Source organism: Photinus pyralis, unplaced genomic scaffold (genome assembly GCF_008802855.1).
Source record: "Photinus pyralis isolate 1611_PpyrPB1 unplaced genomic scaffold, Ppyr1.3 Ppyr1.4_LG3b, whole genome shotgun sequence".
Taxonomy (NCBI): domain Eukaryota; kingdom Metazoa; phylum Arthropoda; class Insecta; order Coleoptera; family Lampyridae; genus Photinus; species Photinus pyralis.
This window is the reverse complement of record NW_022170510.1, coordinates 4,146,874-4,173,608: the sequence shown is the minus strand read 5'-3', so window position 1 is coordinate 4,173,608 and position 26,735 is coordinate 4,146,874. Positions and strand designations below refer to the sequence as shown.

At 34.8% G+C, this 26,735-nt stretch overlaps 1 protein-coding gene across 1 annotated transcript; it reads left to right on the top strand.

The window, feature by feature from the left end:
- Nucleotides 1–26,664, top strand: LOC116167165 (chondroitin sulfate synthase 1-like). Its single transcript, XM_031482409.1, has 7 exons — nucleotides 1–155; nucleotides 7,747–8,799; nucleotides 12,966–13,103; nucleotides 24,984–25,164; nucleotides 25,223–25,380; nucleotides 25,423–25,624; nucleotides 25,674–26,664. Exons 2-7 carry the CDS (start codon nucleotides 8,065–8,067, stop codon nucleotides 26,612–26,614), a joined length of 2,355 nt encoding a protein of 784 aa, XP_031338269.1. The 5' UTR covers nucleotides 1–155; nucleotides 7,747–8,064; the 3' UTR covers nucleotides 26,615–26,664.
- The last annotated feature ends 71 nt before the right edge of the window (nucleotides 26,665–26,735 follow it).

Genomic DNA, 26,735 nt, shown 5'->3' with positions numbered 1-26,735 from the left:
TACAGTTCTGCGAGTTTCTAAACTAGTGATTCAAGTTCAGTTTTGGTTAATACAAAAAAAAAGGTCACATACTTTCAGTGGCAAGCGCGTAAAAAGAGTGCCAATTTATATTAGACGAAAAGATCGCGCGATCTACAATTTATGCATTAAGAAAGGTTTGTAACCAATTTAAACTGAATGAAGATAATCGCGTAAAATTACTGATCACCCCATCTCCTAGACAGTATGAATTTAAATTGTTTAAAGTAGAAGGTATGAAGAAACAGGGACACATTTAATTATTATTAATTTAGTGGAACGGTGCGCGCGATATTTTTATATAAAATTGGAAGACTTGAAAAAGTAAAAATTGAACAAGTTCTTCAGGTAGTAAAATACTGTGGGTCGTTAAGGTACAGGCGGAAGTGATCAAACCTCAATCCCGTGCAGAATTTTGTAGAAAATTCGATTATGTAGATTAGGTACCTTTATAGTATTTGTAGGTACATTTATATGGGAAAAATTATTATTACTATGTACATGTGAGCTTGTGACGGACTTTTCGTGTACTTAGCATTTTATGGCTAATTTTTATGCATTATTCTAGAGTTAACATATTTAGTTTTTCAGTCGTCAAATTACGTATACTATCAAATAATATTCGTACGTGTATACCTTGTTTTTTTAAGTGAAAAATTGTGTTAAAATCCTTCGGCATTACATTTTTAGTCATATAGTTAAATCACGTTAAATTATTGTGAAAATTTGAAAATGGCATTACAAGAAGTACGTTTTATTTTTGTTATTGGCTTGTGTCCCTGAGGATTGTAAATTCTTCTTTCAGAGTCCTTTTATAATTGCTATAAAATCAGTAAAACTATTAGAATCCGAGTTAGAATCTGAATTTTTCAAAATTATAAAAATAACACAGCAGTAATCATAAGCAATCAACTGAAAAGTGACTTTTATGGATGGTCTTTATCATTATTGTGCGTATTAATTTTGTTGTTGATGATTTTTTATGTCGAGTCCCCATTCAGTACTCGTTTAACACTTGAACAATAGACACCTCACGTAAATATACGACAGTTTGATATGTTCAATCAATAGGTACTTTTTAATATTATAAAGCGATGGGAGGCGTAGTGCAAAAAAGTTTATGGTAGCACCTGCAGCGGCCCATGACACCTGTTGAAAGCAATGCAAATTCAAAAGGTTAAATTGGATTATTCTCCCGTATTTGCATGGCCTCTATTTCATCCCTTGGCGCTATTTTAGTTAGTACTCGATGACTACGTAGGTCCTTTGATGAAGACCAAACATCTTCTACTGGTTTTAGTCACCCTATTTCTAATGTGTAGATATTTTTCAAACTGCTATCACTTTTTATAATAAGTTTTGTTCATAGATGAATTTTTAGGTGAGGATTTCAAAATTTCGCATACATTTCTTGATAATTATGGTTGAAATTTCGGAACGGACGACTGAAACGTTGATAGCGAGACTTTTATGAACAAAGTTGACAAAATAACAGCTGCACAGAATGTTGAAAATTAGAAATTTAAATACAAAAAGGTGTAAAACGTCAAATTATCCTACTTATTTCAGACGAATAGATGTAATTACAAGTTGGGTGCTCGTTACAATTTTCATATTAAATTACAGTTAAGTGACATTATTTAACGTTTTGACTGCCGACATACATTTAACGTATTAGTCATGAATTCATTCCGAATAACGTCCTCATATTTGAATGATCGTTAATTAAAGCTGTGTTCTAAGTAGGTAAGTCAACAAACAGAAATTCAATAGGCAATGACTATTCATCTACCTTCCAGATAAATAAACATTACACCTGTACCTTCAAGGTTAAAGGACATTGATGTTGCATAATAATATCTTTAACATATAATATGTGAAAAGTAGGAATGTCACACTTGTCATAAATCATGCTGTTTGTTCGCGCGGTCTTATAACAAACATGTAGTTCCATTACAGGTTTAGGCACTTTTTTCGGAAATACTTAACATTAATTAAGGACGTCCGTCGTAAATGTGTAGTTATTACTTGTGATTTTGTGCAAAGAATTAAGTGATGTTGGTACGCTTTTTTTATTGGATAACCTGTTTTTTACAAGTTACTACCTATTCATTAAATTAACATTGGACTTTAATCAAGGATGGTCTAGATTTTGACCCACCGATCAACGTACAATTTTTTGTGTAAATTCCAAATTATTTGTGTGGTTTGACACCTGGAAACATGGAACTAAATTATTTTACAATTTTGGCAAGAGATGGGGTGTCACAAGTTAACAAAAATGAAATGCCCTCCCTTTTTAATGCAAAATATTTTTTACTAGTGCATATCGGGTTTTACATTAATACAAGGTACTCCAACAAAAATTTGTGCCCACCTAATATTGGGCAAAATAAACACTTTTACAAAAATCCAAAAACCGGTCGACTTTTATACAAAAATAGTTCGTGCAGCTTTAACCCTGTGCTAGTTGCAACCCCCAACAAATTTGTAAATGTTTATATTCTTTCTCTATTTAATACAATAAATACTATTTGTTATTATTATTATATTATTCCAATTCAAATTTCAAATTACATTTCTCAAGACCTCAGGGGTTGTTCTTCGGGATTCGGCGATAGTTCTGCACATTTTCGTTGTACACTAACCTCTTAATTTTGAAATCAAATTTCCCGCACTTCTCTCACTTCTTTTCATCAGCCAAGTTTGAAAAAAATCTTCACTACAAAAAAGGTTTTATGATCATTACTGTATTCTGAGCCGTAGAGAAGAGACTTATGAAAAAACACGGGTATTGCATTCCAGGCATCGTAGGCGGCGGCGTCATGCGTGTATGTTTATGAAGGTATAGAGCAAGCTCTTAAGAAAAATTCTGTAATAATATATAAGGAAAGCACCCACTGTGTAGTGGACAAACGCATTAAAGCAGGTCGTGAATAAGAGACCGAAGGAGCTTGATTACGGAACGATAATAGAAGAACTGAACGTAATGCAATTGTAATAGAATAAGCACTATTCTATAAACTTACAAAAATCACTTTACTTTGTTCTACCTTACAACAAAAATAAGGGGTTGGGAATTTTTTCAAGTGTCTTCCAAATTTTAAGCGAAAATTTGCTGTAACGTACTATAAAAAAGGGTTTCATTTATGGGTAAACCTCTTCTGGAACTTTCTGTATGCCAAACGAGCAGTCGGGCGGCACCTTACCTGTTCTTCGACTAAAGGCAGCTGTGACTGTAACTGAATTCTCATTGTATTGGCACAAAATAGAGGTTCCGGTCTAAATAGTACCCACACGAGTGGCTATCAAAGAGGGATAACAGAGTAATTCAAAACAGAAAGATAAAGCAGTTAATTTTCCAGACGAATCACAGTGCAAAGGGTGGGTAAAACAAGAAGAGCGATTATTATGAAATAAATGTCCAAAGGTAAATGTAATAATCCCAAGATGCAAACACAAAAAGAAGGAGATAATTAGTAATCTGCTCTAAAAATACCAAAAGCCACCGTCAATAGGGAATACCTAAACGTTTAAATTACCGTGGTACTTTTTACAGAGGTTGTTTTGTATTTTCGTGTAAAAGTCATACTGTATTACTTTAAAGGAGAAGTGTCAAGTTTTGTGATCATTAAGTTATTTATCTAATAACTTTTTTTTGTAAATTTGTCTAATGGCACCCTCGTTCTAAACGACTGTACATATTTACTTCAATCCTGCCATATTTAATGTTTTATTGGGGTTTTGTGGTAGACCTGCAAAGATTCCTTTATACGACGGTTGCTCATTCTCCTTATTTTCTTCATCATGAAGTCTTCACATGACACCCATTGTCCTGGTGCTCTTCAACGTCTTTTCTTTGGTCTGCTATACCTTCCCCAGACATTCATGGGTTTCTAGTGTTTTTTTAAATACGAGACTAAGGTGTCGTTTACACGTTCATCAATTTGATGTGCTCTTAATGCTCGGTTTCTCCAACAATATTTAAAACTTATATAAGCAGCAACTATCGAATGTGCGATTGTTGGGGCTTTTCTTTTTGTCTTCATAGAACGATTTCCGAGTTTAAAGAACAGTTGTAGAGCTCATTTCCAGATGATATTTGATCTGCTGCTGGATAGGTGGAACTTGGGACCGTATTTCTTGGTGGATGATTCTCGCCGCGGTTTCCACAATTCTCGTCTTTTCTTGTTTTATCGTTCGTCCTATCTGTGTACCACCCTTCTACTCAATGTTGTAGAGAATTAAATTTCCTATAATGTACGTTTTTAAATTTTGTTTCTAGGACTGATAGTTGTCGATATATGCACTTAAAAAAAATTTAAAAAAAAAACATTGTCCAGAAATTTGACAAACTTTCTTGTTCTTTGTTATAACGGTGGCCATGAGAGCGCGCAAGTTTGTGGAATTACCGTTTCAACATCAAAAATTTGTTAGTGGGCGGATATTCAGTCTTATTTTACACCTGAGGTCGAATATCTTCTAAAATTTTGGCTGCTGCTACTCTCAATCTCTCTCCTTCGCGATCAGGAGATTTCATGGTACTGTACCAGTTGTCAGTGGGTATTTTATATCCTGTATTTTTCAAACAGTTTTTCGTTTCTTTGAGTGTGCCGACAATAATTAGAGTATTTTCCCCGAACTTTTCCAGTAGGCGAGATTTTAATTGTTCTTGAATCGATCTGATATTCACCTTTGCCTGCGACTCTTCAACTGATCGAGTGAAAATTGATATTCTTCATTATTCTCAAGGAATTAATAAATATCTTCCATCTCCGTCTCCACTGTGGGATACGGCCCATAGCATTTCTTACACTCTGAAGGCAGAGAAACAACTTCCTCTGACATACATGATGGTATTGTGCATCAGCTGCAACGAGGTCCAAATTTGGAGGAATCGTTACAAATTGTTCAGTATCCGACGTTTCTGGACAGCATTCAAATGCAATAGTAAGGAAATGGTCATTTCATTTGAAAAGGCTGAGTTTTTAGTCTGAAATTTCTTTGACTGGTAGTCTATAGATGCTGTCGTACGCAACTTAATTTTTTTTAAGTACACTAAAAAATAACTGGACTTTCAAGTAATTAATTTAATTAATTTTTCAATTTAAGTGACTTTTAATAAAAAAATTAATTTTCGAGTTACCGACTGCATCCGCCATTTTTGTTTAAAGTCAAAATAATTTAAAACCATAAATTGTACCTAGATATCGACATGCAATAAAAAATAGGGGTTACCATTTAAAATAATGAAGATACTAGCTGTTTCCAGTATTTTCGGAAGTGCTACTATTTTGAAAATATTTTACATCGATTCGTCCTTCTAGAGTACTTTGGTAATTTGTACTTAGGAGTTCAAAACCCTACCTATTTCACTTTCTCAGAAAAGTTTTTATTTTATTTTTTATTTTTTATTGCCTTTAACTAGATCTCCTAAAAAACACCCTGTAGATAGGTATGGATGCTTTGAACGTGTTCATAACTTGCTGTGGGTATTTAATTCTTCTTCTAAAAATTCATTCCTTAGGCCTAAGTTGTCACAGAGATTTATCTCGTCATAATTCAGAATACTGCTAGAAGAAACATCTTATAATTTGATTTTCAATATTGCAAAATATTGTTGTATTTTGTCAATAGATTTTTCTGTACGACAGCGTTTTATGTTGTAGCAAGTTTTTCTAACGGGCTAAGAATTTAGCATCCCTATCTAGATACCTCTTGACCAGTACACGCACATCAAAGGCAATTAGTGAATCCGCAGCTAAAAGGCCGTCAAAAAATGTTCTTCAACTTCTGTTAAAAGTATAGGGCCTCTAACTTACCTTTGTTTCATATGGTCTTCCATGGTGTTCAATTATTCTCATTGACTACCCTATAGAAAGCTCCTTTGCGCCTCATATAACTTGGAAAGGGGGAGGGGATCACACGAATCCTTAACCCTGTTTCACTTTTTTGAACTTTTGGTTCTGGGGGGAAGGTTTCTGTTTTTTAGGATTTTAATTTTTTTATTTTGATTTTGTTGTATGATACCTTTTGATATACAGGTTGTTCTACTTCTGCTTCGTAACTCTAAGAACAGGCTGTTTGGTTCCAAATTACGGTAAACTCATGCATGTAACTATTTTCTGTTAACGGTATCCTAACTCACTTTTTTTTTGTTTTCCGTAGTTTAAAAATAATGTTGGAGTTTCTGGATACACAACAATTCCAAATTTTTTCCAAGGTTGTGACTTAATTTTCCACCGTCTTGTCTTTTGGTTACGTAAGCTTGCGTGCAAGCAAACTCTAAAAATATAGGGGGCCCTTAAGGCTATACAGAAGTTGGACTGCGAAGAATATGTACATTCTGAGGGTAATTGTGGAGGTTTAATCAAACAAAACGTCTCGAAGAGAGAAGAAAATGGACAGGTGGACGGGATTGCCAGATAACTGGTCAACCATAATTGTGGCAAATTTTAAAGCAATAACACGTTTAATAGCAAGTGTGCCAAATCGGAAAATTTGGAATAAAACCGGAAATTTCGAGATTATAAGTCAGAATTCTCATTCATAAACTGTGAGAAAGAGAGAGTAAGATTCAAAATGATATCCGCCTCTCAGTCACAACATTTTTATCGCCAAAAGATCATATTTATACAATTGAAGATGCTGTATTTTTTCATATATAACTACTTCCTCGACTTCTTCCATTCCTGATTATACACCCTGTAATCATTTCGTGAATTTTAGAGTTTTGAAACAAATCACTGAAGTGGGAAATACGAAAGTAGGTTTGGAAAAAAAATTCCAAATGCGTAATCAGCCGCTCATTATATGGCTCATTTACAGTAGGTTAGGTGTATGACCTTTTGCGCTGATGCACTTCTCTTTTATACGAAAATACATTAAGTTTACCACTTATCAATAAATGAATGTTAATAAACTGATAATAAAATAATTGATTTTCGCCACGTATCTACGACGTGCACGTTGTACAAATTCATAGGGTTGCTTGGTGGTGGCTTGCCAAATCTTCTTTCTCGAACCCTCGAAACTGCTACTACCTACTGCTGCTGCAACGATACCACCTATGATGTTTTCTCTTGTCCATGTTGATGACCAATTGACCACCGTAATTGGCTCAAAGGTACAGGATACAGTCAGCCTACAGTCTCAGGGCACTAATTACAGCCGATTTCGTAAACAGGCGCCCATTAAGAAATAAGAAAGTAGATAAACTCTACATCTAGCGTGCTATGGAAATTCCGAAGAAAAGTGCCCATAGAAGGTGCTAACTGGAACCGTCCATTTCCGACCGCTTAAACTAGGGAAAATGGAATCGAAATTTGACATTGTCAGTTATTCGTTAATATCTCAGTTATTTTCAAAGAATTTTCAAAAATATTACCTGCATCTCTCACCGTTACTGCCGCTTTGCATTTCTCTTTTTCAAAGTAGATTAAAAACCATTATACTGCAAGTCAAAGTGGGAGGGCTTTTTCGAAAAAAAACCTTTATTTTGTTATTAATTTTGAATAATTCAATGAGAAACGTGATTCTCTCCAATTTTTCACATGGAAAAACTCGGTTTTATGTACTGTATCTATCTATCAATGAGCCAAAAATTATTCAGAAAAACTGCACACGCAGCTAAAAATAGAAATTGATTACAATCGATGCGGAAAAATTGACCTCATTATCATTATCGGCGACCGCTAATACATTTTATCTAAAATTGTGGTGTTACAGATACAACGTTGAATTGGAATTTGTCAATGGGCGAATAATAGCGACACACTTCGAAAGATCGATCTGAGATATTTGTTAATAACAAAACGAAGCAAATCTACAAAGAAATCTCCCAATGTCATGTATGCGCGATGGCACAAAGTTCAGAGGTTGATGCAGAATGAAGGATTATTTTATAGTATTAACACGACGCTTACCAGGCGCATACGAACTACTTCTAATTTACATATTAAACTAATGACAATCAAATATGGTATAGACCTAAATAAAAGTTAACGATGGAAATTAGCGAGTGTTTTAAAACAGTGATATTAAATTATGGCAAGAAAAAGAAAAATTTTAAAACTGTTTATTGGTGTAATTGTCGGACTTATCTCGACGTCGTTGTTTAAACAAAACGGCGAGACGCGGAAGAACGTTAGCTCGTGTGTTGCGAATTATGACGTGTACGATAGTGGCGAATATATCCAAAGTGTAATTAACGATACGAATGAATTTTTACTGGCCGGTGTAATGACCGCAAAAAAATACGTAAATACGCGCGCGAAAGCGGTCTACGAAACTTGGGGCAAAAATGTGCCTGGAAAAATACTCTTCTTCAGCTCGGAAGAATCGCGAAGCAACGAATTACCTCTCATCCCACTGTCCGGCATTGACGATAACTACCCGCCCCAAAGGAAATCGTTTGCGATGCTGAAGTACATGCACGACAATTACATTGACAAGTACGAATGGTTTCTTCGAGCCGACGACGATCTGTACGTGAGAACAGACCGACTGGAAGAACTACTGAGATCCGTCGACAGCAACAAACCGTGGTTTATAGGTCAGGCCGGAAGAGGGAAACCCCACGAAATTCGGTCCTTGGCTCTGAAAAGGAACGAGAATTACTGCATGGGTGGTCCGGGTATTATTTTAAGTAGGGACACCTTAAAACGCATCGTGCCGAATATTGAGGAATGTCTTAGGAATCTTTACTCTAACCATGAAGATGTTGAGCTTGGGAGATGCGTCAGGAAATTTACTGGAATTTCTTGTACGTGGGCATATGAGGTGAGTTGATTTTAATTTTTTCTGGTGGCTAACGTTTCCACAACTTTCAACCTGAGTATTTGTGACTTCAGGGAAAAATATTTAGTTACTCTCAAAATTTTCCAAATGAAAGGAAGTGTTCATCCTGAAACGTATCTAAAATGTTAATATGCGCCCACAATGTTCTATTAGCTAATGTTTTTTTTAAATAAAATTGAATATAAATTCAACCAGTCAACCAGTCAAGTGGATAATTTGGACTTTCAAATAAATTCTTTGTCGTTCTTTAGGATTTTCAGGTGGGGAATATTAATTGCATCTAGAAAATCTTAAAAAGACACGAATTATGTCCGTCTAAAGCTCAGACGAGAGTCACTAGCAGTAAAATTTGAAGCTTTTTACAGGGTTTATACGATGGTACTGTACTTAGATAGGGTCGTTGAAAAATCTACTAAAAACACGCGAGCCTGTCCAACGTTTATTGTAGTTATAGTTAAGGAAATAATATACAGAGGGCTTTTAGGGTATTAAATTTAGGAATTTCGAAAAATCCTCGAACACGTCAATTTTGTATTCGAGGGGGACAACTTTTGGAATACAAATCACGAACCCAAGTCTTCACCCCTCTACGTAGGGAGCTTAACCCTTAAAATTTTAAATGGAATCCTATGGCAAATGGCACATTATTTGAAAGCCAATTTAATCGTGATTACTAATCTGCTTTGCTTTTTAAATTCTATTGATTCGTTTTGGAGATATTCGCATTTGACGTGTTCGAGGATTTTTCGAAATTTCTAAATTTAATACCCTAAAAGCTCTCTGTATACTTCTCGTTGGGGCACTCTGTATAGTTTTAGGATGCAAAATTCATGGTAGTTCTGGACATAGGTTGGTTTTATGTTTTTCGTGTAGATGAATCCTACCAAAAATTCCCCCTGCAACCCCCCCAAATTTTGAAAAAAAGAAAAAATCTCGCTTTACTGACTGTAGCATGTCCTTTAAGAGAACGGTTTTTGTTCTTCTTTTCCGTATTTTGTAAAACATTTTTCTCATCACTTTTTATTTTACTTGGGCCCAAACCTACTCGATTGTGTTTGATTTATAAGGATAGGGCGGGAACTTTAGCACTGAAATATTACGTTTTCTGGTGGTAGAGTTATATGATATACGATATATGTTCGTTATTAAGCTGCCATTCTTTTATGTTACCTTTTTTCCGGGATGTTGTTGGGAACTGTTACGCTTGTGGGCGGTATTTCACATTGTGCATAACGATAATTGAATCTTCGCTTCGGGAATAAACTTCAGCACAGTCAAATACATAATCGCCTTTCATGTCTTCGTGGCAGTCGCCCGTTTCTCTGGATTGAAAAAGGAGAAATCTCAGAACCCCATAATATGTAGGTAATTATAGGCCATACCTTAAATCGCAACGGAGCTTTAATACCTGTAGGCCATGCTTACATTTAAAATAATTGTTTTTTCGTTGGCTCTGTAGAAGCGGCTAACCGGCTATGGGACACGGTCAACTCGCCAAGGGCGACTCGCCACCGGACCACTCGCCACCGACTGACTCGCCAACGGGACAACTCGCCACCGACTGACTCGCCAACGGGACAACTCGCCAACGCGACAACTCGCCAACGGACGACTCACCAACGAAATATTTTTCCCTGTTTAATGTGTCATACAAATGCATCCCACAAATGCAATAGTCAATTTCCCTAATTTTGTAAAAAAAGTGTATCGAAAAATTGTAGTCAATATTTTAATTAGTCAAACAGGGAAAAACATTTCGTTGGCGAATTGTCGCATTGGCGAGTTGTCGCGGTGGCGAGTTGTCCCGTTGGCGAGTCGGTCAGTGGCGAGTGGTCCGGCGGCGAGTCGCCCTTGGCGAGTTGACGCGTACCGCCGGCTATATACTTAAAAACAAGAGTCTTACTGCGACCCTTCAATAATAGCTCAGCTCTCATTTTTGCACTGCAATATACGTAACCGTGATGAATCCATTGTCGTTAGGGAATTTTCGTATACAATATACAATGTGGCCTGTAGAATCCATAATTTCAAACAGTTCCAAGATTGGGCTACTAGTTCAAAAGTTACAGCCTTTTGAATATTCTTTCGAAATTGGTTTCTAGTCTATAACTTTTGATTGAGAAGTCTAATCAAAAAAGTACGAATTGTTTTGGAGTCTACGCACCAAAATTACTACGAAAAAGTGTTTTCCCGAGAAATTTTGGTGTAGTCGATTTTTTGGTAAAAAAGGAAGGTTATACACTGCCTTTTTTTTTGCCCCGAAGAAAAATTGTCTCAGATAGGGAATGCAATCTCGCAGCAAAATCTCAATCCCGGTATTTGCGAGATTGTTAGATGTTAATCCCGCGGGATTCCGGTATTTGCGGGATCCCGCAAAACTTTAAATAAATTGCCAAATAAGCAATTCTGTACGGTTAACTTCTGTATTAAAATAAATCGCTAATTATCACAATTTTTAACAAAAAAGTACCTTCAGCCTAACTCAAGCTCAAAAAAACCTCACCCGTAAAGCACAAAAAGGTGAACTTCTAAGGTGCCTCAAAAATCATAGTAGGTACATTTTAACGAAAAAAGTTTAACAATTATTTAAAAAATAATTTCTCCGTTATGCGTTTCATTAACAAAGTAAACAGAGTCGTCCCCTTGGTCGACAAATTCCTCAGTCCCGCAAATCCCGCGGGATCCCTCTCCATTTATGTGCGGGATTAATCCCGAAAAAATGCTGCGGGATCCCGGTATTTCGGGATCCCGCGATCCCGGTATTGCATTCCCTAATTGTCGTAAAACTTTCCATATAAGGCAAGCGACGTTTTCCAATGATCAATCTTCTATCTAAACTCTGCGCCAGAAAATATCTAATTTTTAGAAAATTTGTGCGTGGTGTCACTATAATACAAAATAGTTGGAGGCTTTTGGATTAAAACTGAAATAAGTGACATTTAAAATATAGTTCTGATTGTCACCCTTATAGGTTACCCATTTATTAATTACTTCTACTTGCGAAATCGGTTTTTTGCCAGCGTTCAAGGTAAAGCAAGAGGCAGGGAACACGTACGTGTGCAGTTTGCTATGTCCTTTAATGAGCCATCACAATGTAAAATAATTAAATTTCCGTTTTTATAATTCTTCAAGAGGTTTTTGTAATGCAAATGCTCATTATTAAGTATTTAAATTTGTTCACCTTTAAACTCGATTTACACGGTAATGTGTTTTGAATAAAAAGACCTTACTGTTTATAAGTAATTCCAATTAAACAATTATTGTTTAATTTTTTGTTTTCGTTATAATTACGAAAGAGGGATTCGTGTACCTTGCATTTTGACTGATTACCTTATAAAGGAGGTCATGGTAGTCTAACCACCTACAGATGCACAAATATAGTCAATTCACTAAAGAAATGGCTTACTCGCGATATTTAGAAAATTTGCACGCAAGGGAAATAATTTTCTAATTTATCAATTTCCCGTTGAAAAAGTAATCTACAGACGTGATCGAGTTTTTTAAGTTCGTCTTGATTGGTACCTAATTAACTGTAACCTAGTTCGTCTTTGTGTCGCTTAATGGACGATTGACCGTTAAATAAGTGTTATTGTGTTGATGCTAGTGTTGATGCATATTTTGTATAAAAGTAGGTGATAATGAAAAATTAAACATTTTCAATTAACTTTAATATGCGTTCAATATCCATAGCCTTCTTATTTCAAGGATGAAAATTATACAAATTAAAGCAGGTGCAGAACAGCTTCCTAGCTCAAGCCAGATACTAAAAACAAAAATTTTGGACCGTCTTACATTCTGTATGCCTAATGTACAACTGCCAAAATGTTCATGTTCAAAAACTCTCAGGTACCAAATTTCGTCGAAACCCAAAACCCATTCAAATACGTGCCGCCAGGCTTTGTAACGCTTATGGTTAAAATTAATGGAGAAATGCCAATTTTTGAGGGTGGATCCCAAACGAAACACGTTTGGGACCTTCGGTTTATTTGGAAAAAAGTGCTTATTTTGATCCCCTCTACCATCCAATTTTTTACATACTTACATGTAACACCTTGATAGTGTATAATGTTGAATTAAAAATTGTGTTCACCTGATATTTATTTTTTCTAAACACCTGAAGAAAGCAACTTATATATTCTCCTTTACAGATGCAAGTGATTTTTTATCATAATCAAAGTACTGACGCCTTCTCTGGGAATTTGAAGCAAAAATACATTCATAGCGCAATTACTATGCATCCAATAAAGGAACCCCAGAATATGTACCGCCTTCATGATTATGTAAAGGTAAGTGTTCATCATTATTAAGATAGGGCGTAGTTAGATGTTTGGAATAGGAAACTTCTAATTCGTTTGTATTGCGGTTGTTGAAATACGATCCGTCAGGTACTTACTCCTCAAGCATAATCAAAGCCTGCCATTACTAAACTAATGCAATTTACGTTTAATTTGAGGATGCAATAATATTAGCAATTGCTGTCAACATTATTATTCTAATAGACAATTTTCTCATAAAGATTTCGATAAGATGCACCCAAATAATCATTGCTCAGTTTCGACTTGAATGCAATCGTTAGTAAACTTACTGAGTAATTGCTTACAATTAATCATCGAGACTAGACACAATTACCGTTTACATTCTAGGTAATGTTGAGCGTATATTTCTAATAAATAATAATTACTGAACATGCAATTCTAAGCAATGCTATAATTAGTAACTTTGCATACACGACGCGAGTACCTAATCTAATCATCATTAAAGGATTACTTACGCAACATCTGGCATCAAAATTTTTTACTTTTTATAATGCAGACATAATGAGTAATAAAAGATGCTCCCTGTACAATGTTCAATGAATATTCGTTTTTTTTTACTTGTTCCATCATCATCCATCATCAGTGACAATGTCAATAATGTAGTTTGGAAGGGAATATTAACAAAATAACAATTCTTCACATTTTTTCCAGTCAATGAAATTATTTCTTCGGATCTATGATTTATGAGTTCTGCATTCTTCAAAAGGCATTTTACTGGTTGCCTCCGAGTGGACAATGTTAGAAATCTTTAGGATATTTCTTTCTTCAGATTTTTTAGATCCTTGCGTTAGTTCTTGGGGGGAAAGGCGTGGTGATTGCTGTTTTCGGGATATCCTCTTCGGCTACTGGAATCTGATTGTATAGGCTTTCACAAGGCCGATTGTTGAAAAGACGTTGCTTTCTGCGAGTTCTTGTGCAAAGTCTTCGATATGCGTTTCCCTTGATCGTTGTGTATAATGCAAAACTTTATTTTATAGCAGAAGCCATAGAAATCATTGTAAAGTTTTCTGAATTTAATTTAGACTTAAAAAAATAATAAGCTTAGGCTAAATAGCTCTAAAATGATTTATTTTCAAAAAAAATTAGTTACCGGGTTTTTCAGGCAGGTGAAACTTCAAATTACTTTTATTGCGGTAAAAATGCAGAAAAAAGAAACAATAAAGATGTTTTAATTAAGGCAGTTGGGCACTGAGAAACAAAAGAAAATATTTTAGCAACATTAAAGAGGAGAGAGAAGACAGATTTCCAAAACTTTTTATTAGCGCGGATCCAACACGTTAATTAATTTGCAAAAAAGCCTATTTACCTACTGTCAAAAACGGTGTATCTTAAAACTGTTCCCCCCGTTTTTTCCGCTTTTCTTGAAATTTTCCTATTGGAATAATATTTTTTATTTTTGATTATTAAAATGTAAGTCGTTACGAAAATTTTGCTACCCCACGCACCTCTGTACGATGAAAAAAAAATAGATTTTTCATCCCCTTGAAAAAGAGGTGATTTTTTCAGAAATCGTGAGATCTTGGAAACGGTTCAACTTTATGGGCCCAAACAATTATTTTCTGTTTTATCATAAAACAGACTATGTTACCTCTAAATTTCAAACCCCTACGACATTTTTTCGCAAAAATAAGAATAAAAAACGAAAAAAACAGTTTTTCCGGTTTTTCTAGGAAAATTGGAGATTATGTGAAAATAGTGCGGATACAAAAGTTGCTCATTTTTTTTATCTCTATAACTTTTACGTTTAACATTTTCGTCTAAAATCAATAGTTTTACCACAATTTGCAAAATACCACTTCCACCCCTTTCAACCCCCGGGATTTCACCCGCGGAAAAATTCAGCTGTTTTAATTATTTTTTCCCAAATTCTATTCATTCCACCTGCCTGAAAAACCCGGTTTCGCCCGATAATTAATTTTTTTCATACAAAAATATTATATAGCCTGGACTAATTGTAATGTGTTGTGAACATCATTTTAGATCGTGCTCCACATCCCATTTTGAATAAGAATGATAAGTGTCATTAGAATGCATAAACATCTGCTATTACAAATTCGCAACAGCTTTGCAGATCTTACATTTTAGGCCAGTTTTGACGACAAAAGAATATCCCTTAAATGAAGTAATAGAGGAACTTGAAGCCATCCAACTGAATAATCGGGTAGATGATGATTTGCTAAGTCATTTGCAATTCTTTGAGCATATTACAATGCATACTGCCAACAAACTGAACTGGGAAATCTTGGAGAAACAGCGAAATACTTCTTCACTTATATCAACTTTGTAAAGCTCTACCTCCAGTTTTCAAGAAGTAGTAGGTAACTTCGATCTGTTTGTTTACTGCCTTCCACATATTGCAACAATAATGTTTGCTGTGAATCATAAAAATTATTGCAGATGGATTTTGAAGTATTACATCCCTGATTACAACAATCTTATTAAAGTGGCAGCCACCCATCCTGGATTTAAAGAAACTTTGATGAAGGGGGCTTTTCAATAAGAAAAACAAGTAAATCATTTTCTCGGGCCCCAGTTGATGTTATATTAGAGAGCAAACAATAAATGCTGATTTTCTACCATTTAGCATGTATGTCAGTTGGTAGCAGTTCGTTTGAGCAAAAAAACCGCTCTGTACCTTATCACGAGGTTTTAGCGGAAAATTCGGGAATTCTGCGACGTCTGTTGAAAAAAGGCGTTTGCCAGAATCGTCTGCTGTGGCGATTCCTGGTTTTTCGATATTTTCCGGTCTTCATTTCCAAAAAAATAACTTTGTACCAGGCTTTGTACCCATCACGAGGTATACACGCTTTTTTCGCCATTTTCAAACGCCGCCGCCGCACTAAAAAAGCGTCCAGTTAGGAATTGCAGACGGGCGTCTAAATACACATCATTAACATTGCAGAATCGCATAATTATAGTTAACAGCACCTCGGTTTGCACCTTATGAGGCGGTCTAATATCGGTCTAATAATATTCCTATATGATTAAACAAACCTTGGTACATAATACCTAATGGTATACTATTATTCGTCGCATTTCTTGTCATTAAATTTACAACAACCAAAAGAGAAGATTTTTATTTTATTTTAACGATTACTTTTTTACTGTGAATGTTTAACGTATAGGTATAATTAAGCCATTGCTCCCTAAATCTTCCACAGTAACTTATCTTTTTTAATTATTTCTTTATTTCTTTAAATATCATAGTTAATCGTTACTGATGAAGGCTATAATGTTTTGTCGAAAGCTCTAACGGAATATAAATAGTCTTTACATACAACCAGGCTATTTCTCTGCCACATCTATCTATTAAAATACATCGTCTACAAGCCATTTCGTCATTGTTTAAAGTACGTCTACAATTTTTCCTTCAAATTTGCAGAAATTAAATTAAAAGTCTTTTGTGTCATTTCTTTCTGTATCAATGTGTGTTACCGTGTTCTTCTTCACAATAAAAGTAAAGGCCCTGTGATGCAATCGTAAAGGAGAACTATATATTTTTCCCAGAATAAATTATAATGTAACTGCATTACTTAGGTCAACATGCAAGGGTGGAGAACAAATTTTAGCTTTTCATTTTAAATGGTTTGTCATTTTTGATAACAATATTTTTAAATTATTTTAGTTAAGTAGACAAAACGGATTGATTTATTCAGCCACCTTTTCGATTTCTAAACGACCACTACCCACGAACTTTGTGGTATCATAAAAATAACAATCTACACCCTCTTTCCGTTAAAGCGAACGGCATATCTAACGTTTGAAAACTTTCAAGCTTAAAAGCAGGATTCAGTCGGTGCAAGATAGCTTATCTATGACAAGGGACAAGAGCTTTTCAAGAAACTTCCGCCACATGGGAATGCACATTACAAAATATCGTCGCCCACAGTAAATCTCAGATGCACCGGACTTTACCTGCGTTTGTTTGGTTCCGCACTAAATCTAAATCGTGGGTGTCAATTGTATAGCTTTGTAGAATTCATGTCTTAAGGGATAATAACATTTTCGACAAAGCCATTGCATGTGAACTGTCTGATGGTTGGCGGGAACCGCATGTAAACCAACAAATGAGGTTTTTTGTCATTTAAATTTACTACCCTCTTATACCTTTCTGTGTGAGTAGACCCTTACACAGGGACGACTCGTAGCTAACCTTATCTGTAAGTACTTTCCCTTATTTTATAAACTTAATTAGCCCTTATTCTTCGATAAATATGTATTTCTATTCATTTCGTTTTGACATTGTATAGAAAGAGGTTTTAAAAGCTTCAAAAAGTAATGAAAAGTGTAGGTTTCTATTTAACAAGATTTACCAACCATTTTTACTCATGGTATTATATGTAGGTATGATATGATTATTAGAATCATAGGTAATTTTCTGTGTATGTTTTGGACTTAAAAGGAAGAGGATAAAGACTTAAAATCATCAATTATGTCAAAAATACGATATCAAAGAGTAAAGTTACCTTAAGTTACATTAATGTGATTAAAGTTAATGTCCATGAAAACAAATCCACTCACATGGAATTTTATTTATCAGATAACTGAAATATAATACATTGGCCCGAATTATTCTTTCTAAAGTTCTCTCATACAGTCATACTCATACGTCATTATTGCGTTCCCAATGTTCCTTCGAAATGGTTTTGGACCTTTCGAGATGTGTCGAGATTACTCAATGGGTCCTTTTTGAAATTGCACCCTTGTTCGTCTGTTAGTTCGTGCAATAAATCTGTTGCGAAAGAGCCTAGTTATTTAAATCTTTGGGCTTCTCTTGGGCCAAGACATAACTAAATTGAATTTAGGGTCAAAAGGACACCAAAGTTTCACGTAAAAACTCAATAATTAGTCGGCTTCTTCGATAATTTGCTTTCAAAATTGACACGGAAATTATTTCATATCCAAAGACTAGGTTTATGCACAACATTTAATTAACGAAATCAATCTTATAGTATATTAAGTATGGAGAACGGTAAGGGATTTTTACCGTTCGAAGACAATTGTTTGGAGGAGGAGCGAAGCGACGACTCCAATTATTGTCTGAGAACGGTAACCCTTAACGTTCGACGTGCTTATAACATTTTTTGCGCGATCGAAATTAAAATTATCCAACCAATATAAATATGCACTAAGAAATTAACGAGCAGAATAAATCGAAATAATCGAAGTGGTATGGTGTACATCACTAGGTAACCAGTTTATATGTCAAAATTGAAATTAATAATTTCATAAAAATGTGCATGTGTCTGATGTAGTTTACTAGCTTTGCACTTCCTTTATGACTTTATGAGCGTCTTGCTATAGGAAACAACAGCACAAATTGTACGTTTAATGTACCTAACAATAATTAAAGATTAAATGTAATGTAAGACTGTTGATTTTTAAAAAGGCGTCGGTAAGTATTTTTGCTGTTCTGTTTTTAGATCGGTAAGTAATTTTGGCGTCGTCGTAATCATAGCAACTGGTAAATTCTACGTACTGTCATGGAAACACCCATGGTAAATAGTCAGAAATGACCGATCGCGCAAAAATTACATTTAATTTGCTATTTAACCTCATTCCTTCATTTTGTTTAAATTGCACTTTATATTTTCCGATATATTTTCGTAACGATTAATTACACAATTTCCGGATACAGTTGTACAGATTTTAACCTCGGACGTTAAAGGATCTTTTAGTCATGCGGCTCCTTCAAATAGGTATTAAAGTGGAAGAATTAATTGATATAGTTTTTGCTCCATATGCGTGACTGTAATTTTCGTGATCATATTGATTTATGTATAGTATTTTACCCACTATTAAAACACTTAACTGTACTTAAAAATACTAAAAATTACTGTTATAATCACAGATCTGTTTTTATTATTATTTTTTTTGCCGAAGAGGCCTAGTGTTTTACGTTACCATGCTACTGCTTTAACTACAAACTACTATATACATTTTATTGGACCCTCTTAACTGGTCTTTAATCGCCCTCAGGGACTGCACAGTGTACACTCTGGTATAGTTATCTTTGAAGATTTCCATCCCTCAAAGGGTATTTCCACTAAATAATTCGCTCCTGGAATATTCGCTCCGGAAAATTTTCCCCCGGAGTAAAATGCAGTTTCGCACAATTCTGCTGTGTACTATTTGCTACCCTAATTTCAACGTTTTTGTGGGATTAAATTTTTTTTACCACCCCCACGTTACTAAGGGAGGTATTGCATTGAGGTAAAAGATGACCCCTCACTTTTTTGACGGAAATTCACGTTTTGAAGCACCAGGACTCCGAATCAAACAAAATCTCGATGATGTCGTTCGGTCTGCGGATCTGTCTGTCTGTCTGTACTCTTATTTCCGGCTAAACCGATTGAAATCAAATTATGTACACATATTCTTAGACATAAATGGAAGAGCTGAAAAGCAAATTTTTAAATTTAATTTAATTTAAATCTATTTTTAAATTCTATGTTTAGGTATAGGTATTATGAAGGACGCTGCCTATGTACCCGGTACGGAAATGGGAAAAATAATGCAAATTCAAATTTAATTAATCAATTATGTTGCCAAACATGCCCTCAATGCACCAGCAAATTAAAGAATCGGACTACACTTCACTGATAAAGGAATCTTCGTCATCTTCACAAAAAAATTAAACAACGTCAATTATGACATACACACTATTAGATGTGGTAATTTATTGTAAGATAAATTGAGAATGCTAATCATGAAGAGATAATACATTCCAAGACAATAGACAGACTACAGTATAGGTAATCTTAAATGAGTAGGTGTAAGATAGTGTGATCACTACCTTACTTTGTATACCTTCCCAGTCATTACAAATTCCAACATTTCGAACATGCGACAATTTCAAGTGCGTAAAGAAATTAGAGAATTGGATGCTACAATTTACTAATTTACACCTGCGATACCTTCGATTTAATTTTTTGCTAAGGTTCCCCTCTCATTTGCATCGTAAGTATAATCATTGACTAGGTATTGGTCAATGGTATAAGTTTAAATCCCCTAGTTTAAATCCTAATTATTGGTTTTTTTTTGTTGATGAACTCTTCTAATTTGAATTTCATTATTTGAAATAAAATAAAGTGATTTCACCCAACCTGCTGGTCTTTTATTCCTAATTATGGGACCTAGTACATCTCTATCCCTAACTTTGTTTTTTTTACCTTGTAACACAATTAATTTTAAAGACTATATGGCGTACATAATTTTTTACCACACTTAAGCCTCAAAGGATGCCTGCTAATATATGATCGCTAAATTTTTAGTGTAACTTTAGGATGCATTTGAACTCTAATTTGTGCTTAAATCAGCACAATTAGGCAACATATTAATTTTCATTTAAAGAATGGCGTACAGAATTTTTGTGTGCTACTTAATTCGCGAAGGATGCCTCCTAAATACATCTCTAAATTTCTAGATTGAACTTAAAATTCAATTACTTGTGCTTAAAAGGTCACAATTAAGCAACATAATTAGTTTTAATTAATGGCGTACAGACATTTTTGCGCTACTATGTCTCGAAGAATGCCTCCTAATTTCATCTTTACACTTTTTCAGTGAGTTTTGGATGCAATTTGAAGCCTAATGTCTATTTAAAACACTACAACTAGGCAACAAAATTAATTTGCATTTCAACTGGCGTACAGAATTTGTTGTGTTTTTTAGATTGCGCATAAAAAATTGTCATTATCGCTTAAGAAATGCCGTACAGAATTTGTTGTATTTAACTCATTCGCGAAGGATGCCTGCTAATTTCATCTTTAAATTTCTATAAGAAACATTGGATGAATTTGAAGTCCAATTTGCGTTAAAAACATTTCAATTAGTCAACATAATTAATTTTTATTTCAAGCTTAGGGTACAGAATTTTTCGCACCTCTTAGTTATCCAAGGATACCTGCTAATTGAATCTCTAAATTTCTAGATTGAACTTTGAATGCAGTTATTTGCAATTCGAATTAGGCAACATATTTAATTTCTCATTCGCATTTGGTTATGATTCCTTCAATGTAAGCTGCAACAGTTTCTTACAAAGTTTTTTTTAAATTATTAAATGAGTATATCTAAAAAGTCAGTAGAAAATGGTAAGATCCCTAACACAGATTTCCTCTTTGGATCGCTATGCTGATTGGTTGAATTACATAATTCCTGGATCTTGTTGTGTTAGTAATACCACGCATTTTGACGCCCATTTCACCAATAAACTGTTTGCCAGCGGCTCCCCAAAGACTAAAATTTTAAAGGCAAAAGGTATGAAATTAAAAAGAGTATTTGAAATATGACACATTTTCTCGAATTCGCACTGCCACTCCAGCCTTTTGTGATGTTAAATTTATGTGGGAATTAGCGAGGACCCTCTCCCTCCCCATAAATTATTTCCTAAAGCGCTGTTCTTGAAAGTGTAGTAAAACGTGCATAACTTTTACATACGACAACCAATTGGTCTAGATAGTGGTGCTAAGTACAATTTTTGAAAATGACGGGGGTAGCGGGGGTGAACACATCGTTCTACCCTTCATGGTATTCTCATGAAAGTTCCCACCAAAATTAATTGGTTTGTACAAACTATAACTTTCCTGCGCGACTCCTTTCCGAAATCAGTAGGTGGTTGGGGGGAGGAGGGAGGGAATTGAAAGTAATTTTATCTTTCCTGGTTTTCCAATTGAAGGTCTCAACAAAAGGAACTGAACTACCGCCCTACTTTCTGACTCCTTATCAAAAGAGAGGATTTGGTGGGCGGGGGCGGAGGTGGGGGTGGAACTGGTTTTATTCGTCATGGTACTCTCACAAAAGGTCTCAACGAAAGGAATTAATTTCTACCAAGCATAGTCTCCTCCTCGACTCTTTTTCGTGATCGGATATAAATCATTCCATATATCTCAAGAACAGATTGTCGGAGGATGGTACTCACGACTCAGACGATTAAAATATATCTATTGGCGATGTTAAAAGTTTACGAGTGAATATCTCGAAAACGCTTTGTCGGAGGAAAGTCCCCATTAATCATCTAACAAGAAAGAAAACATCGATAAATATAGTACCTATGCTACTACCTTATAGCGCAAGCATTTCCAAAGTTATTTCGGTTAAAAAAAAATGCGCTTTATCTGCACAAGAGTTGTGCACAATTTATAAAAATTAGTTGTTTTGTAAAAAATGGTTCTCGTTTTGAATATAAATAATTATAATCTATAATAATAGATGCCTTTAGCTATTCCTGAAACAACAAGACCTCATTTTTCAAATGTCTTTTAAATATTCAAAAGAGGCATGTTTTTGACAATTGGTTTAGCAAACGGTCAGTTACCATTCAGTATAACCTTCACAACCACAACTACTTAGAGCGTTAAATTGTTAGGGTTTAATATTTTTTCTGCATGAAATGGTAAATAAGTATATCCGCACTTCTGCAGCATATGTAGTGAATTCATACTCGTGTGAATTTCCTATCGTTGTGGTTAAATTCCCAAAGAAACCCTTAACTTTTTTCTTGCGCGTGCATTTTTCGACAATAATTTAGTCCAGTTCAGTAGATTTTAGTGTACAAATTTAAACTTTTTTCGATTACACAGACCAAACTCGATAGCTAATGTTTACATAGGATATTGTAAACAGGAAACTGGTACATGCATTAGTATCTTTCGCTTTTCTTACAACTGTTTGATGATAAAAATATACTGCATTTTTCGCCCATCTCAATCTTGAGGTGTTGGCACAATTTTATGCTCCCGAGAATGATTAGGTATTGAAATTGCAAGTGTTTATGCATAGCTACAGCAATTCAAATCGCAAATAAAAACTTCGTTTCGCGCCTTAGAAAGTAGGTAACTAGCGCAATAAAGAAGGTTTATCCAAAGTTGCCGTTTATTTGAAAAATGTAATTCAAATTTAACTTTTACATGTACGAAATGTACCTAATAAATACTTTATTTCCATTACTTAAAAGCACTATAATTGACGAACAACATGGTTTTTTCCCTAGTCGTTCCACAAACACGAACATTTTAACTTATCAGCATTACATTCTTAGTTGTTTTGATGAAAATACGCAATTAGATTCCGTATATTTTGACTTTTCTAACGCATTTGATAGAGTAAACCATAATATCCTGTTATCTAAACTTTCTCTCGTTGGTTTATGTGATCCAATATTGTCATGACTTCGTTCTTATCTAACAAACAGAATTCAAATGGTGAAATATAAAAACTTCATATATCTAAACCAATATATGTCTCATCTGGTGTTCCTCAAGGTGCACATTTAGCTCCACTATTATTCGTAATATTTATAAACGATATCATGTCCAAAATATTATTGTTCGCGGATGATATAAAAATATTCAGCCCAACGACTGTATCAATTTGCAATTGGATATCAACGCATTCAGCCTATGGTGTGAAACAAATCAGATGGAACTTAACCTCACTAAAAGCTTTAGTATAACTTTCCATCGTACTGTAAATCCTATTCAATTTACATATACCATAAATAATTGTGCGCTTGAAAGAAAATCTAGCGTTACTGATCTCGGAGATATTTTCTCTTCTGATCTTTCGTATCAGAAACACATTGATTTTATTTGTAATAAAGCACTGAGGCAACTTGGATGTATGCCTGCGCTTATCAAAAAACTTTCGCAGTCCCTTTATCCCTAAATTAATGTATACCTGACTCTTGTTCGTTCCTCTCTCGAATATTGTTCCCAAGTTTGGTCTCCCTATTATTCCACTCCTATTTCAAAACTCGAAAGGGTGGAGCACAAATTTCTTCGTTTCTTCAGGTTTAGGTTACGTCTGAATTCTTTTGCATACCATTCTTACCTCTCCGTTCTTAAGGTATTAAGCATTAATACTTTGCTTGCTCGTCGTCAGTTTCTCGATTTTGTCTTTTTTTATAAACTTCTAAATGGTTGTATTGACTCGTCATATTTGGTGGAATTAATAACATTTAATGTTCCTGGAAGATCACTTAGGTTTAGTCAATCGTTTAGCATAAAACTGTATAAAACGTTATATTTACAACACTCTCCTATTATAAGAATCATGCGTTTCGCAAACTCCTATCCGCAAATTGAAGTAATAGGTGTTAGTTTATCTGAACTTAAACATAATCTTAAGTTGCTACTAAATGATGTCGACAAATCATACTACCAATGTTAGTTTAGTTACTTTATTACTGCTCACTGTATTTATTTTTAATTTCCTTTTTCCAGTAATTTAAGCATAATTATCTTTTGTATATGTGAATTGTACACAAAACTTTAATTTTTTGGGGCCTCTCCCGTAAGACTAAATAAATAAAATAAATAAATAAACCATCATTAAATACAATAACATACATTAATATCTAATTCAGCACCGTATAGCGTAATTTAACTTTCAGAAAAAGTAGGTACAACGTCTCTAAAGTATCGATGTGCATGGATACATTTTTCTCAATTTAATTGAGGCACATCTAAAACTCCCCTCAACGTTTCTTAACGACAGTAAACTTTTTTGAGTGGAATGGAATACGTTAGTTTTGAAGACCGAAAACACGGTCATACATCATCGCATCTGAAGGTTTTCAAAACATAAATTTAGCAACTAAAGTACCTACTTACATTTTACATAATCTATAATTATAACGGAGGCCGTTGATCAAATGTTTCGATGTAAGTCTTTAAAAAGCATTGTAGCTATTATCATTTTTATATAACAGTTAATTATACGTTTGGAAAACCTGTCGATATATTCGATCAAAGATCATTCAGTACGTAAAAACTAAATTATACTCATTTCTCAGCCTCGCAAAAAATGTTGTACGAAGTGGATGAACTCTTCTACTAATTTTACTTTCAGGGTCAAACCATTCAAGAGAAACAGCAGGAATCGGTTACCCTACACAGAGACATATCGTCGTCGATGGCTTACTTCAACATCGAACCATCTCAACTGCAGGCTGCCGAGTTGATTGAAGATTTTCCTTTGTACCCGGAACCGCCTGGCTCGTTGAATTTTTTAGGAGATCCGGAGCTTCTAGGTACCTACTCCCGAATTATGAATTTTAATTTTTAAGTTTCGATTTGCTTGATTTACAGGAGCACCGGTTAGCCTTACTAGGTTTCCGTACAAGGCCATCCAGGATGTTTTGGATTGGGAGTTGATATCGAAATCGTTATACTCTTTTAAGGATTTCAACCCTAAGAGAAGAATCGGATCGTCGATTAAGGAGGGACTGACTGACATCGTACGAGAGGTATGTGTGAGCGTGTTCGCATTCAATAACGCCAATGTTTAGATTATGGAAGTAACAAACTCCAATTCGAAGCAGAGAGGAAGAGTGATAGACTTTAAGGAGTTGCTCTACGTTTACTGGCGGTTGGATTCCCTTCACGGTGCAGACTTAATTTTAGACATGTCGCTATTGTATAAGAAGTACACGGGAAATAAAATGACCGTACCGGTCAGGCGGCATGTTTACGTACAACAGACGTTTACGGGTGAGCTGAGCTTTTCTCCCAAAATTTACTGATTTGGTCTTGTTTTCAGGAACGTTCATCAGGGAAGTAACGTACAACGACGAAACACCCCATGCTGAAAATACAACCAGACCGAGCATGTTCGTGCACAACGTTTTAGCCAAAATCGGCAAAGTGCCACTGCCAAAAATATTTAATTATAAGTTGGATAATGACAATAATCGATATGTAAATTTTATTTTACCATTACGTGATAGATTTGAAACTTTTACGAGATTTATGTACATTTATGAAAATGTTTGTATTATCGATGAAGAAACTACAAGACTGTTGATAGTGCTTTATAAAAACGAAGATAACGTAGAAGAATTTGAGAAAAACTTAGAATTAATTCGTGCGACTCAACGAAAGTATCCCAACAGTGAAATTTCGTACAGAGTGACCACCGAAGCATTTTCAAGGGGAAAGGCGCTACAGTACGGGGTCGATGAGAAAAAAGATGACGACTTACTATTTTTCATTGACGTGGATATAGTGTTCACACATAAAAGCTTGCAAAGGATACGTTTTAATACAGTTAAACACCACCAAGTCTATTTCCCAATAGTTTACAGTTTGTACAGCCCAAAATTCCTGAACCAATCGACTTCGGATTCACGACAACAAAGTATGGACTATAACTTAAGCAATCGCAAAGGCTTCTGGCGTCAATTCGGATTCGGTATTACTAGCATATTTAAGTGTGATTTTATAAATTTGGGAGGTTTTAATATGTCAATTGCCGGTTGGGGCGTTGAAGATGTGTCGTTTTTTGAAAAGGTTATAAAGTCAAATTATAAAACAATACGTAGCGTAGATCCTCAACTGATACACATATACCATCCTATAGAATGTGATAATAATTTAGAACAAGCTCAAAAAAATATGTGTATCGGAACGAAAGCTAATATTTTAGGATCTTTATATGACATACAGAATTTCTATTTGAAATATAAACACTTATTTAGGTAACGAAATCTTTTTAAATTTTAAATTTGCCTGTGATTTTATATTTTCAATACTACATAATATGTATTTGTCTAATAAATTCTGTGATTATATACATATTCGTTGGTTTGATTCTCAAGATATC